The 13115-nt window shown below is 42.0% G+C and overlaps 1 protein-coding gene and 1 long non-coding RNA gene across 3 annotated transcripts in view; both read left to right on the forward strand.

Annotated features, from left to right (window-relative positions):
* slc6a1b (solute carrier family 6 member 1b) overlaps positions 1 to 10728 on the forward strand; it is an 82748-nt gene extending 72020 nt beyond the window's left edge. For both annotated transcript variants that reach the window (XM_090242064.1, XM_090242063.1), the window contains exons 12-15: positions 362 to 464; positions 1002 to 1102; positions 4479 to 4646; positions 9321 to 10728. In XM_090242064.1, the coding sequence (XP_090098190.1) occupies positions 362 to 464; positions 1002 to 1102; positions 4479 to 4646; positions 9321 to 9437 (489 nt within the window). In that variant the 3' untranslated portion in view covers positions 9438 to 10728. The remainder of the gene's footprint in view (positions 1 to 361; positions 465 to 1001; positions 1103 to 4478; positions 4647 to 9320) is intronic.
* A 22-nt stretch (positions 10729 to 10750) lies between these two features.
* Positions 10751 to 11045, forward strand: LOC149982694 (uncharacterized). The gene is made up of 2 exons (XR_016497458.1): positions 10751 to 10782; positions 11014 to 11045. It is a non-coding gene; the product is annotated as an uncharacterized LOC149982694 (long non-coding RNA).
* The last annotated feature ends 2070 nt before the right edge of the window (positions 11046 to 13115 follow it).

Genomic DNA, 13115 nt, shown 5'->3' on the forward strand with positions numbered 1-13115 from the left:
ACCTGCTCTATTCCACCACCAGTTCTATTCCACCACCAGTTCTATTCCACCACCTGCTCTATTCCACCACCAGCTCTATTCCACCACCAGTTCTATTCCGCCACCTGCTCTATTCCACCACCAGTTCTATTCCGCCACCTGCTCTATGCCACCAGTTCTATGTGAGCCCAAATGATGAAAACAAATGGTATTATATAAATGAGGAAACAAATGATTGAGTCTCTAACACTCTCCCCTCCCCTCCCCTCCCCTCCCCTCCCCTCCCCTCCCCTCCCCTCCCCTCTCCTCTCCTCTCCTCTCCTCTCCTCTCCTCCCCTCTCCTCTCCTCTCCTCTCCTCTCCTCTCCTGTTTCGTCCAATAGGGTGGGCTGTACGTGTTCAAGCTGTTTGACTACTACTCAGCCAGCGGAATGTGCCTGCTCTTCCTGGTCTTCTTCGAGTGCGTCTCCATATCCTGGTTCTACGGTAAGTCAGTGACATCGCTTCCTGTTTGTGCGATTTCAGTTACATCACTTCCTGTTAAAGCTACGGTGACATCACTAAGTTGACACCGATGACAATGTCTTCAGACTGACGTGTAAAGGATACACAAAGAATTGTCCGGCGCATCTCAATATTCTGTGTGTAAAAGTATTGGGGTGTTCTCAACGTAATAGTCTTTGGGGTGTTCTCAACGTAATAGTCTTTGAGGTGTTCTCAACGTAATAGTCTTTGGGGTGTACTCAACGTAATAGTCTTTGGGGTGTTCTCAACGTAATAGTCTTTGGGGTGTTCTCAACGTAATAGTCTTTGAGGTGTTCTCAACGTAATAGTCTTTGATGTGTTCTCAACGTAATAGTCTTTGGGGTGTTCTCCACGTAATAGACATTGGGTAAAAGGTTTGGGTGCTGGGCTTCTGATACTGCTACCAAATTCCATATCTAAAGACTGCTTCCAGTGATTGCAGCTTCTTGTCTTCCATCATAGGACCTTTGACACTAAAATGTCTTATGTATGTTGTAGGTGCCGATAAGTTCCTTGCCAACATTGAGGAGATGATTGGCCACAAGCCCTGCCTGTGGTGGAAGCTCTGTTGGGTCGTGTTCACTCCTCTTATTGTGGCTGTAAGTACCTCTCTCTCATTCTCTCTTCCTTTCCTCCTCCTTCTCTCTCTTCCCCCCCTTCTCTCTCCTTCTCTCTTCCTTCCTCCCCCTCGCTCTCCTTCTCTCTTCCTTCCTCCCCCTCTCTCTCCTTTTCTCTCTTCCTTCCTCCCCCTCTCTCTCCTTCTCTCTCCCTTCATCTCTCCTTCTCACCCCCCTCTCTCTCTTCCTCCCCCCTCTATCTCCTCTCTCTCTTCCCCCTCTCTCCTTCTCTCTCTCCCCCCCTCTCTCCTTCTCTCTCTCCCTCCCCCTCTCTCTCCTTCTCTCTCCTTTCACCCTCTCTCTCCTTCTCTCTCTCTTCCTCCCCCTTCTCTATCTTCCTCCCGCCTCTCTCCCTCGATCTATATCTCCTCCCCTGTCTCTGTCTTTCTTCTGTCTACCCTCTCAAAGCACAGCACTACAAATCAATGTAAATTCATGAATTTTGGCCAACTACCACACTGAATACAGCTGTCTGTCTGGTGTTATTATATGGAGGGCTTTTAATGCCAAAAATAAAGACCAAACTATACAGCCTATTTTTGTCATTAACAACTCTCTATATTCCTACAACCTCGGTCAAATCAAATCAAATCAAATTGTATTTGTCACATGCACCGAATACAACAGGTATAGACTTTACCGAGTTTACAGAGTAGCAGCAGCGTATGTGAAGAGTGTGAGAGTATTAAAGTGTGAGTGTGAGTGTGTGTGAGTGTGTGTGTGAGTGTGTGTGTGAGCGTGTCAGTGTAGTATGTGTGAGTGTGTGGGTAGAGTCCAGTGAGTGTAGATAGAACCAATGCAAAAGAAGGGTGGGGTCAATGTAAATAGTCCGGGTAGCCATTTGATGAACTGTTCAGCAGTCTTATGGCTTGGGGGTAGCAGCTGTTCAAGAGCCTTTCAGGAGCCTTCAGGAGCCTTGGCGCTCTGGTATCGCTTGTTGTGTGGTAGCAGAGAGAACAGTCTATGACTACGGTGGCTGAAGTGTTTGGCAATATTTAGGGCCAGGGCGTATTTGGGGCGTATTTGGGGCGTATTTGGCCCCCATTTTCCTGTAGTCCACGATCACCTGCCAGATCTCTGACTTCCGCACTATAGGCTGTCTAATCGTCATTGGTAATCAGGCCCACCACCGTCGGGTCATTGGCACACTTACTGATGGTGATGGAGTCGTGTGTGGCCACGCAGTCATTGGGTGAACAGGGAGTACAGGAAGGGACTAAGCACGCACACCTGAGGGGCCCCCGTGTTGAGGGTCAGCGTGTCGGATGTGTTGTTGCCTACCCTCAGAACCTAGGGCAGCCCGTCAGGAAGTCCAGGATCCAGTTGCAGAGGGAGGTGTTCAGTCCCAGGTTCCTCAGCTTAGTGATGAGCTTTGTGGGCACTATGGTGTTGAACGCTGAGCTGTAGTCAATGAAAAGCATTCTCAAGTAGGTTTTCCTTTTGTCCAGGTGGGATAGGGCAGTGTGAAGTGAAATTGAGATTGCGTCATCGGTGGATCTGTTGGGGCGGTATGCAAATCGGTGTGCGTCTAAGGTTTCTGGGATGATGGTATTGATGTGAGTCATGACCAGCCTGTCAAAGCATTTCATGGCTGCAGACGTGAGTGCTACGGGGCGATAGTCATTTAGACAGGTTACCTTAGTGTTCTTGGGCACAGGCACTATGGTGGTCTGCTTGAAACATGTTGGTGTTACAGACTCAGACAGGGAGAGGTTTTAATGTCAGTGAAAACACTTGCCAGTTGGTCAGAGCATGCTCTGAGTATGCGTGCTGGTAACCAGTCTGGCTCTGCGGTCTTGTGAATGTTAAAACCTCTTAATCACATCGGCTACGGAGAGCGTCATGCATGGTTCTGTGTTGCTTGCCTCGAAGCGAGCATACAAGGCATTTATCTCGTCCGGTAGGCTCATGTCACTGGGCAACTCATGGCTGAGTTTCCCTTTGTAATATGTGATAGTTTGCAAGCCCTGCCACATCCGACGAGCATCAGAGCTGGTGTAGTAGGATTCGATCTCCGTCCTTTATTGAAGCTTTGCCTGTTTGATGGTTCCTCGGAGGGTGTAGCAGGATTTCTTATAAGCGTCCGGATTAGTGTCCCGCTCCTTGTAAGAGGAAGCTCTACCCTTTAGCTCAGTTGCGGATGTTGCCTGTAATCCATGGCTTCTGGTTGGGAAATGTACCTATATGGGGGATGACATCTTCGATGCACTTATTAAATGAATCCGGTGATGTGGTAAAACTCCTGTTATCAGATGAATCGAAACAGTCCTGTAGCCTAGCATCCGCTTCATCTGTATTGAGCGAGTCACTGCTACTTCCTGCTACAGTTCATCAAATCAAAATCAAATCAAATTAATTTATGAAGCCCTTCTTAGATCAGCTGATATCTCAAAGTGCTGTACAGAAACCCAGCCTAAAAACTCCAATTAGCAAAAACAAGAGAGGTACCAAATGTTCATAGATGACCAGCAAATAATAATAATCACAGTGGATGTCGAGGGTGCGACAAGTCAACACCTCAGGAGTAAACGTCAGTTGGCTTTTCATAGCCGATCATTGATAGTATCTCTACCGCTCCTGCTGTCTCTAGAGAGTTGAAAACAGCAGGTCTGGGACAGATAGCACGTCCGGTGAACAGGTCAGGGTTCCATAGCCGCAGGAAGAAAAGTTGAAACTGGAGCAGCAGCACGGCCAGGTGGACTGGGGACAGCAAGGAGTCATCATGCCAGGTAGTTGAAACTAGTTAGATTTTCCAAATGGACGGTGAGCTTTGTATACATCTCTGTGTGTGGAGTGAAGGGGATCTAGAGTTTTTTTCACCTGGTAGAAATGAGGTAAAACGGATTTCAGTTTTCCTGCGTTAAAATCACCGTCCACTAGGGGGCGCCGCCTCTCGGTGAGTATTTTCTTCTTTGCTTATGGCCCAATAACAGCTCATTGATTGTGGTCTTAGTGCCAGCATCGGTTTGTGGTGGTAAATAGACTGCTAAGAATATTATAGATAAATATTTTTTCATAAATAGTATGGTTTACAGCTTATCGTGAGGTATTCTAACTCAGGCGAGGGGAACTTCAATTACTAACTTAATATTAGAGATCGTGCACCAGCTGTTGTTAACAGAGAGACACACATCACCACCCCACTTGAGTTTACAGGACGCTGCCGTTCTGTCCAACGTATAGAAAAAAAAAACAGCTCGATTTTGGTTTGTGTCTGGGATGTAACCAGGTCGATTGATTGATTTGAATTTAGTAGATGATTTAAAATACATAAACAATATAGAGGACAATAAACACAATAAAGCACTAAGGCTTCCGTTGTTTCGTGACCAGGTTGTTCTTCTGTCTTCTCTTCCAGGGAGTGTTCCTGTTCAGTGCTGTCCAGATGGTTCCTCTCACCATGAACAACTACGTGTTCCCGGCCTGGGGCCAGGGAGTAGGCTGGTGCATGGCGCTGTCCTCCATGCTCCTGATACCTGGATACATGGTCTATATGTTCCTCAACCTCAAGGGGGATTACAAAGAGGTAACGCATCACCTTCTGTCTTCTCAGATGCTGCCAATCACTATATATATATAATTGTATTTATTATGGATCTTCATTAGTTCCTGCCAAGGCAGCAGCTACTCTTCCTGGGGTTTATTATGGATCTTCATTAGTTCCTGCCAAGGAAGCAGCTACTCTTCCTGGGGTTTATTATGGATCCCCATTAGTTCCTGCCAAGGCAGCAGCTACTCTTCCTGGGGTTTATTATGGATCTTCATTAGTTCCTGCCAAGGCAGCAGCTACTTTTCCTGGGGTTTATTATGGATCTTCATTAGTTCCTGCCAAATGCAGCAGCTCAGGCCACTGCTCTACTACCACAGATCTACAATACACAATCCATGTTGACGTGTGTGTAGAGTGCGTGTGTTAGCATGGGTATGTGTATGCATGTGTCTGTGCCTGTGTTTGTGTCTCTTCACAGTCCCCGCTGTTCCATAAGGTGTATTTTTATCTCTTTTTATAAATCTGATTGTACTGCTTGCATGCTTGCATGAGATACTTTATGTGGTCATGGCTCTATGTAGTACTGTGCGCCTCCCATAGTCTGTTCTGGACTTGGGAACTGTGAAGAGACCTCTGGTGGCATGTCTTGTGGGATATGCATGGGTGTTCGAGCTGTGTGCCAGTAGTTTGAATTCATTAATACTTGTATTTGTGAGAGGTATTGCCATGTTGAATGCACCCAGCTGTCTGTTTAATCTCTCCTCCACTTTGAGCTAGGAGAGATTGACATATTATTAATGTTAGCTCTCTGTGTACATTTAAGGGCCAGCCGTGCTACCCTGTTCTGAGCCAATTGTAAAGTCCCTCTTTGTGGCACCAGACCACACAACTGGACAGTAGTCCAGGTGTGACAAAACTAGGGCCTGTAGAACCTGCATTGTTGATAGTGCTGTTAAGAAGGTAGAAACTAGGGCCTGTAGGACCTGCCTTGTTGATAGTGTTGTTAAGAAGGTAGAAACTAGGGCCTATAGGACCTGCCTTGTTGATAGTGCTGTTAAGAAGGTAGAAACTAGGGCCTGTAGGACCTGCCTTGTTGATAGTGTTGTTAAGAAGGTAGAAACTAGGGCCTGTAGGACCTGCCTTGTTGATAGTGTTGTTAATAAGGTAGAAACTAGGGCCTGTAGGACCTGCCTTGTTGATAGTGCTGTTAATAAGGTAGAAACTAGGGCCTGTAGGACCTGCCTTGTTGATAGTGCTGTTAATAAGGTAGAAACTAGGACCTGTAGGACCTGCCTTGTTGATAGTGTTGTTAAGAAGGTAGAAACTAGGACCTGCCTTGTCGATAGTGTTGTTAAGAAGGCAGAGAAGTGCTTTATTATGGACAGACTTCTCCCCATCTTAGCTACTGTTGTATCAATATGTTTCGACCATGACAGTTTACAATCCAGGGTTACTCCAAGCAGTTCAGTCACCTCAACTTGCTCAATTTCCACATTAATCATTACAATATTTAGTTGAGGTTTAGGGTTTAATGAATGAATAGTCCCAAATTCAATGCTTTTAGTTTTGGAAATATTTAGAACAAGTGCATTCCTCCATTCTGAAACTAACAGCAGCTCTTTGTTAAGTGTTGCAGTCATTTCAGTCACTGTAGTAGCTGACGTGTATAGTGTTGAGTTATCCACATACATAGAAACTCTGCTTTTATTCAAAGCCAGTGGCTTTAACCGGAAGTGATGTAACTTTTAGTTGTCATTAGTAAAGATTTTAAAAAGGAGACACTTTTATCCAAATCAACTTTGACATTTTTTTTGTATTTCGCAATCCGGGTGTTCCCTGGAATCGAACCCACTATTCTGGCGTTACAAGAGCTCACATACTGTATATTCAGAGTCATCGGGTGGCCATTTTGTATCCACAAAACAGCTCAGCCCTCACAAATCCAAAAAAAAGCTTCCCAAAATAACCATATCATGTGATTCCGAAAGAGATCCGGCTCGAAGGACCAATGGCCTGCAGCAGAGTTTGGATTTTGTAGTATTTTAAGTAGATGGGAAGGCACTTAATCCAAAAACAAGTTTGGAATATTGCTGCTGGCGATTACTGTTTTTATCTTAATCTGCATAAATAATCGTTGCCTTCTCACAGACATAGTAAAAGCCAAGTTTGAGGACAGCAAATGTTTCCCATTATGGCTTGAGCGTTATGTCTTGAGCATGACATTAGACTTGGACATATACAGTGCCTTCAGAAATTATTCAAACCCCTTGACTTATTCCATGTTTTGTAGTGTTACAGCTTGAATTCAAAATTGATTAAATATCTTGTTTTTTTTCCCTTCAATCCCCCACATGGACAAATGGAAAACATGTTTAAAAATGTATTGAAAATGAAATACAGAAATATCTAATTTACATAAGTATTCACACCTCTGAGTCAATAATTTAAAGAGGATCACTTTTGGCCAGAGATTACAGATGTTACTCTTTCTGGGTAAATCTCTAAGAGCTTCCCACTCCCGTTGCCCATTATTCTATTTCAAAATTCTTGGATTTTGATCATTGCTAGACAGACGTTTTCAGGTCAAAAAATACCCCATAATGACAAAGCAAAAACAGGTTTAGAAATGTTCGCAAATTTATACAAAATAAAAAACTGAAATCACATTTACATAAGTATTCAGACCCTTTACTCAGTAATTTGTTGAAGCACATTTGGCAGTGATTACAGCCACGAGTCTTCTTGGGTATGACGCTACAAGCTTTGCACACCTAAAATATGCTCTGTCAGGTTTGATGGTGAGCGTCACTGCACAGCTATTTTCAGATCAGAGAATCTTTTTTTGGGGGTACCCTTCCCAGATCTGTGCCTCGACACAATCCTGTCTCATAGCTCTACGGACAACTCCTTCAACCTCGTGGTTTGGTTTTTGCTCTGACATGCGCTATCAACTGTGGGTCCTTATATAGACAGATGTGTGCCTTTCCAAACCATGTCCAATCAATTGAATGGACCAAAGGTGGACTCCAATCAAGTTCTAGAAACATCTCAAAGATGATCAATGGAAACAGGATGCACCTGCAAGTCTCATAGCAACGGTTCTGAATACTTATTAAGGTCTTTCTGTTTTTTTTATTTTAAATACATTTACAAAAATGTCTAAAAACCTGTTTTCGCTTTGTCATTATGGGGTATAGTGTGCAGATGGATGAGGGAAATTATTATTTAATCAATATAGAATAAGCCTGAAACATAACAAAATGTGGAAAAAGTCAAGGGGTCTGAATACTTTCCGAATGCACTGTAGAAATAGACAGAATTAAACATAGAGAAATTGACATAGAAATTGACATCGAAATAGACATTGACATAGAAATAGACAGAAATAGGCATAGAAATCGACAGAAATTGACGTAGAAATAGACATAGAAATAGACAGGGGTAATAGACATAGAGAAATAGACAGAGAAATAGAGATAGAAACAGACATAGACATAGAAATAGACATAGAAATAAACATAGCTATAGAAATAGGCATAGAGAAATAGACACTGACATAGAAATAGACAGGGAAATCGACAGACAGGGAAATAGACATAGAGAAATAGACAGAGAAATAGACATATAGACATAGACATGTAGACATAGACATAGACAGACATAGAGAAAGAGACATTGACATAGAAATAGACAGAAATAGACAGAAATAGACAGGGAAATCGACAGACAGGGAAATAGACATAGAGAAATAGACAGAGAAATAGACATATAGACATAGACATAGAAATAGACATGTAGACATAGACATAGACAGACATAGAGAAAGAGACATAGACAGACAGATAGACATAGAAATAGACATAGATATTCAGTTGAAAAAGGTCACAGAGAGGAAGGAGTATGAGTCCGGTCAGTCACGTGATCGCTGTTCAGCTGCAACTTGCAGTGAAAGGCTGATCCGTAATTGTCGGTTCGGTTGGAGGCGCTGCTGCAGTCGTCACTTGCAACGAGACGAGCAGCTGTCAGCCCCTTTTGTGTCAGTCAGTGGAGTCTTGATTGCCTAAATTGTAGCAATCAGTTCACTTGATTAGTATGTGTCAAGCAACAGATGGAAGTAGGTTCTGGCAGACACTGAGACAGCTAGCTATCTAGTGGATCATGATACAATGTGTAGCATAATAACATGATATTCGATGGTAGCAATGTGAAAGCTTCATTTACTGCAGTGGGCTAAATCAGGGTCACGCAGAGTGTTTCTTGGCAGTCCTAAACAAATCTACACATGTGCCTAAAAAAAGGAAGAAGATACCTGTACCATGTCAGATACAGAGTTGAAATGTATTACATTTTGAGTTTGCCTCCCAATATTACACTTAATATACATCACAGAAGACTGAAATATAACAACACCGTTTGACATAGAAACACTGGATTTTTTGAGTCTTTTTTTTTAAAATAATGTTTAAAAAAAAAAAAATGTAATTATGAAAAAAATATGAATAACATTCCACCCATGAGGCCAGTAGATAATTTGACTGCAGGAAAGGGCTACATATGTCAACAAGCAGACTGCAGTTGTTGTTGTTGTTGTTGTTGAATCGTATCGTTTCTTTGTTTGTTCTTTCTTTCTTTCGTGAAAGCCTAAAGAATCCAGCACCACGGGCGTTTAAAAAAAAAAAAATAAACGTGTCGTTCTCTCGCACATTGCAGCGTCTGCGAATAATGATCCAGCCCCCGATGATGGTGAAAGGAGAACGCCAGGAGAACGGCCCTGAGCAGACTGCAGCAGAAGCAGAGAACCTGGCCACTGAAGAGGCTTACATCTAAACCTTGTTACTACATCCTAAACCCTCGAGGGCAAACTCTCTGCAGAAAACAACGTAATCAAGGTGAAACGCAACCAAGGGATTCGTCTCAAATGGCACACAATTACCTATGTAGTTACACTGCTTTTGACCAGGGCCAATATAGATAGTGTTTCATATAGGTACTAGTCCTTCTGGGCCCTGGTCAAATGGTACCCTATTCCCCCTGGGCCCTGGTCCAATGGTACCCTATTCCCCCTGGGCCCTGGTCAAATGGAACCCTATTCCCTCTGGGCCCTGGTCAAATGGAACCCTATTCCCTCTGGGCCCTGGTCAAAGGGTACCCTATTCCCTCTGGGCCCTGGTCAAATGGAACCCTATTCCCTCTGGGCCCTGGTCAAATGGTACCCTATTCCCCCTGGGCCCTGGTCAAATGGTACCCTATTTCCTCTGGGCCCTGGTCAAAGGGTACCCTATTCCCCCTGGGCCCTGGTCAAATGGTACCCTATTTCCTCTGGGCCCTGGTCAAAGGGTACCCTATTCCCTATGGGCCCTGGTCAAATGGTACCCTATTCCCTATGGGCCCTGGTCAAATGGTACCCTATTCCCTATGGGCCCTTGTCAAATGGTACCCTATTCCCTCTGGGCCCTGGTCAAATGGTACCCTATTTCCTCTGGGCCCTGGTCAAAGGGTACCCTATTCCCTCTGGGCCCTGGTCAAATGGAACCCTATTCCCTCTGGGCCCTGGTCAAATGGAACCCTATTCCCCCTGGGCCCTGGTCAAATGGTACCCTATTTCCTCTGGGCCCTGGTCAAAGGGTACCCTATTCCCTCTGGGCCCTGGTCAAATGGAACCCTATTCCCTCTGGGCCCTGGTCAAATGGTACCCTATTCCCTATGGGCCCTGGTCAAATGGAACCCTATTCCCTATGGGCCCTGGTCAAATGGTACCCTATTCCCTCTGGGCCCTTGTCAAATGGAACCCTATTCCCTCTGGGCCCTGGTCAAATGGAACCCTATTCCCTCTGGGCCCTGGTCAAATGGAACCCTATTCCCTCTGGGCCCTGGTCAAATGGTACCCTATTCCCTCTGGGCCCTTGTCAAATGGAACCCTATTCCCTCTGGGCCCTGGTCTAAAGTAGTGCACTACATAGGGAAAAGTGTTCTATTTGAGATGAAAAAATGACTTCGATGTCTATCTAATCACCTACCTCCAGGGGAAACATGTGACCAACCTGATTACTATTTTGTTTTCTTTTTTTTCTTTAAAAATGTTTTTATTTTATTTTTGTTGGTTTGTAAAAAAAAAAAAGGAGTAAAACAGAAAGAAGAAAGGTAGATTAAGATCAGAATGAAGAAAGGTAAAGTAGATTAACTAGCCAGATCAGAATGAAGAAAGGTAGATTAACTAGCCAGATCAGAATGAAGAAAGGTAGATTAACTAGCCAGATCAGAATGAAGAAAGGTAGATTAACTAGCCAGATCAGAATGAAGAAAGGTAGATTAACTAGCCAGATCAGAATGAAGAAAGGTAGATTAACTAGCCAGATCAGAATGAAGAAAGGTAGATTAACTAGCCAGATCAGAATGAAGAAAGGTAGATTAACTAGCCAGATCAGAATGAAGAAAGGCTATGTTACAGGACATGCATGATGTTATTGGCAACGGTTCTATTTCATATGCAAAACAGTCTTTTCTGAAATTATTACCTAGAAAATTACTGTAATTTGAATTGTAATTTAAATTCGGAGGCCCAATATGATTCAACACTACTGTGCTAATTTAAGATATTTACTTAAATTAATCTATTAAAAATACAATTATTGTAAAAAGGTTATATATAGATTATAATTCATATGTGTTTGTATTTAAAATAAATATAGAAAAAGGAATGGAATGTGTTACAGAAAGTAGTGAAATGAATGCAAAATTAAAGATGCATAGTGGAATTGAATATTGACCAATTATAAACAATGACCATTATGGGATAGTGCAACCTGAAAAGGCCAAATCTCCATAATCTATGTATATAATATTATCACTGTTTTCCAAGATGCGGCCATTTTTACCACTATTTTACCCCTTTACTTATTTTCCTTTGAAAAGCACAAAGTTCCAGTGTGGATCTCAAAGCTTCCCATTCGGTATGACTATTACAAAATGCAGATTAACATTATCATACCAGAGACTGTTACAATTGTATCTTTGTTTTCTAAAGAACAATAACTTTTTTTTTTTTTAAGAATCATTTTGTAGGATGTGTTCTATGTAAGAGTGAGATGGACCAAAATCATACACATGTCAATAATAAAAAAACAAGATTACCAACCTATTGACATGAGACATATATATCCCTCCCATCCCGTCAATCCAGATAACACAGTACTATAAGCATTATTATCACAGAAGTAGCATTTGAGCAGTGACTGCATGACAATTCCTTCTAACAATCCAGAGATATTGTTTAACTTCAAGCTTGTTTCCCACATTAGTCCAGACCTCAGGAACAGTCGTGAAAAGTGACCAAATTATCTGATGAAACTACAGAGATGATAGCCAGTCGTCTGTTGTTAGTCAATCATTCTAGTCCTAGTCTGACTGTGCAGGTTTCCTATGTCAGGTTCTGTAAGAGAAGTGTTATAGATGGACCACAACCTACCCTGGTCCGAAAACATAGGCCAATATTACTACTGAAATTATACTTTTCTTTTTCATTTTTTTTGAAAGAGGAAACATTAATTATCCAGTTTTTTTCAATAAATAAATATATATATATAGTATCAATCAAAAATATGCACACACCTACTCATTCAAAGGTTTTTCTTAATTTTTTACATTGTATATTAATAGTGAAGACATCAAAACTATGAAGTAACACATATGGAATCATGTAGTAACCAAACTGAGATGATTTGGGAGGAGTTGGACCACAGAGTGAAGGAAAAGAAGCCAACAAGTGCTCAGCATATGTGGGAACTTCAAGACGATTGGAAAATCATTCCAGGTGAAACTGGTTGAGAGAATGCCAAGGCGACTTATATATTTGTTTAACACTTTTTTGGTTACTACATGATTCCATATGTGTTATTTCATAGTTTTTCTGCCTTCACTTTTATTCTACAATGTAGAAAATAGTAAAAATAAGAAAAACCCTTGAATGTGTAGATTTGTCCAAACTGTTGATTAGTACTATATACATATACAGTGGGGCAAATGCAAATTAATTAGTTAAAATTCATTCAATGTGATTTCCTGGATTTTTGTTTTAGATTCCGTCTCTCACAATTGTAGTGTACCTATGATAAAAAAAATTACAAACCTCTACGTGCTTTGTAAGTAGGAAAACCTGCAAAATCGGCAGTGTATCAAATACTTGTTCTCCCCACTGTGAAGACCGATTAGTACTGTATATATACATATACATATATAGATCGATTATATAGTAATCCAAACAAATTATCAAAGTTGTATTTCTATAAAGATTAAACTAGTTTGTTTCCATGGCAGCGACAAATGACAAGGATCTGGTTTAAATGAGTCATTTTAGTCACTGCAAAGAATATAAAACTAAAATGTGCAATGAATTAAGGTTCCCATTAATTTTGTATAAAGTTACCATACTGCAGTTTTCTGTCTTAAATGATGTTGTAAAACTCTACTGCGTTATACATGTAACTGTGAATGTCCAGATGAGTTTTT

This window comes from Oncorhynchus mykiss, chromosome 7 (assembly GCF_057628025.1).
Source record: "Oncorhynchus mykiss isolate SJ-2025 chromosome 7, ASM5762802v1, whole genome shotgun sequence".
Taxonomy (NCBI): domain Eukaryota; kingdom Metazoa; phylum Chordata; class Actinopteri; order Salmoniformes; family Salmonidae; genus Oncorhynchus; species Oncorhynchus mykiss.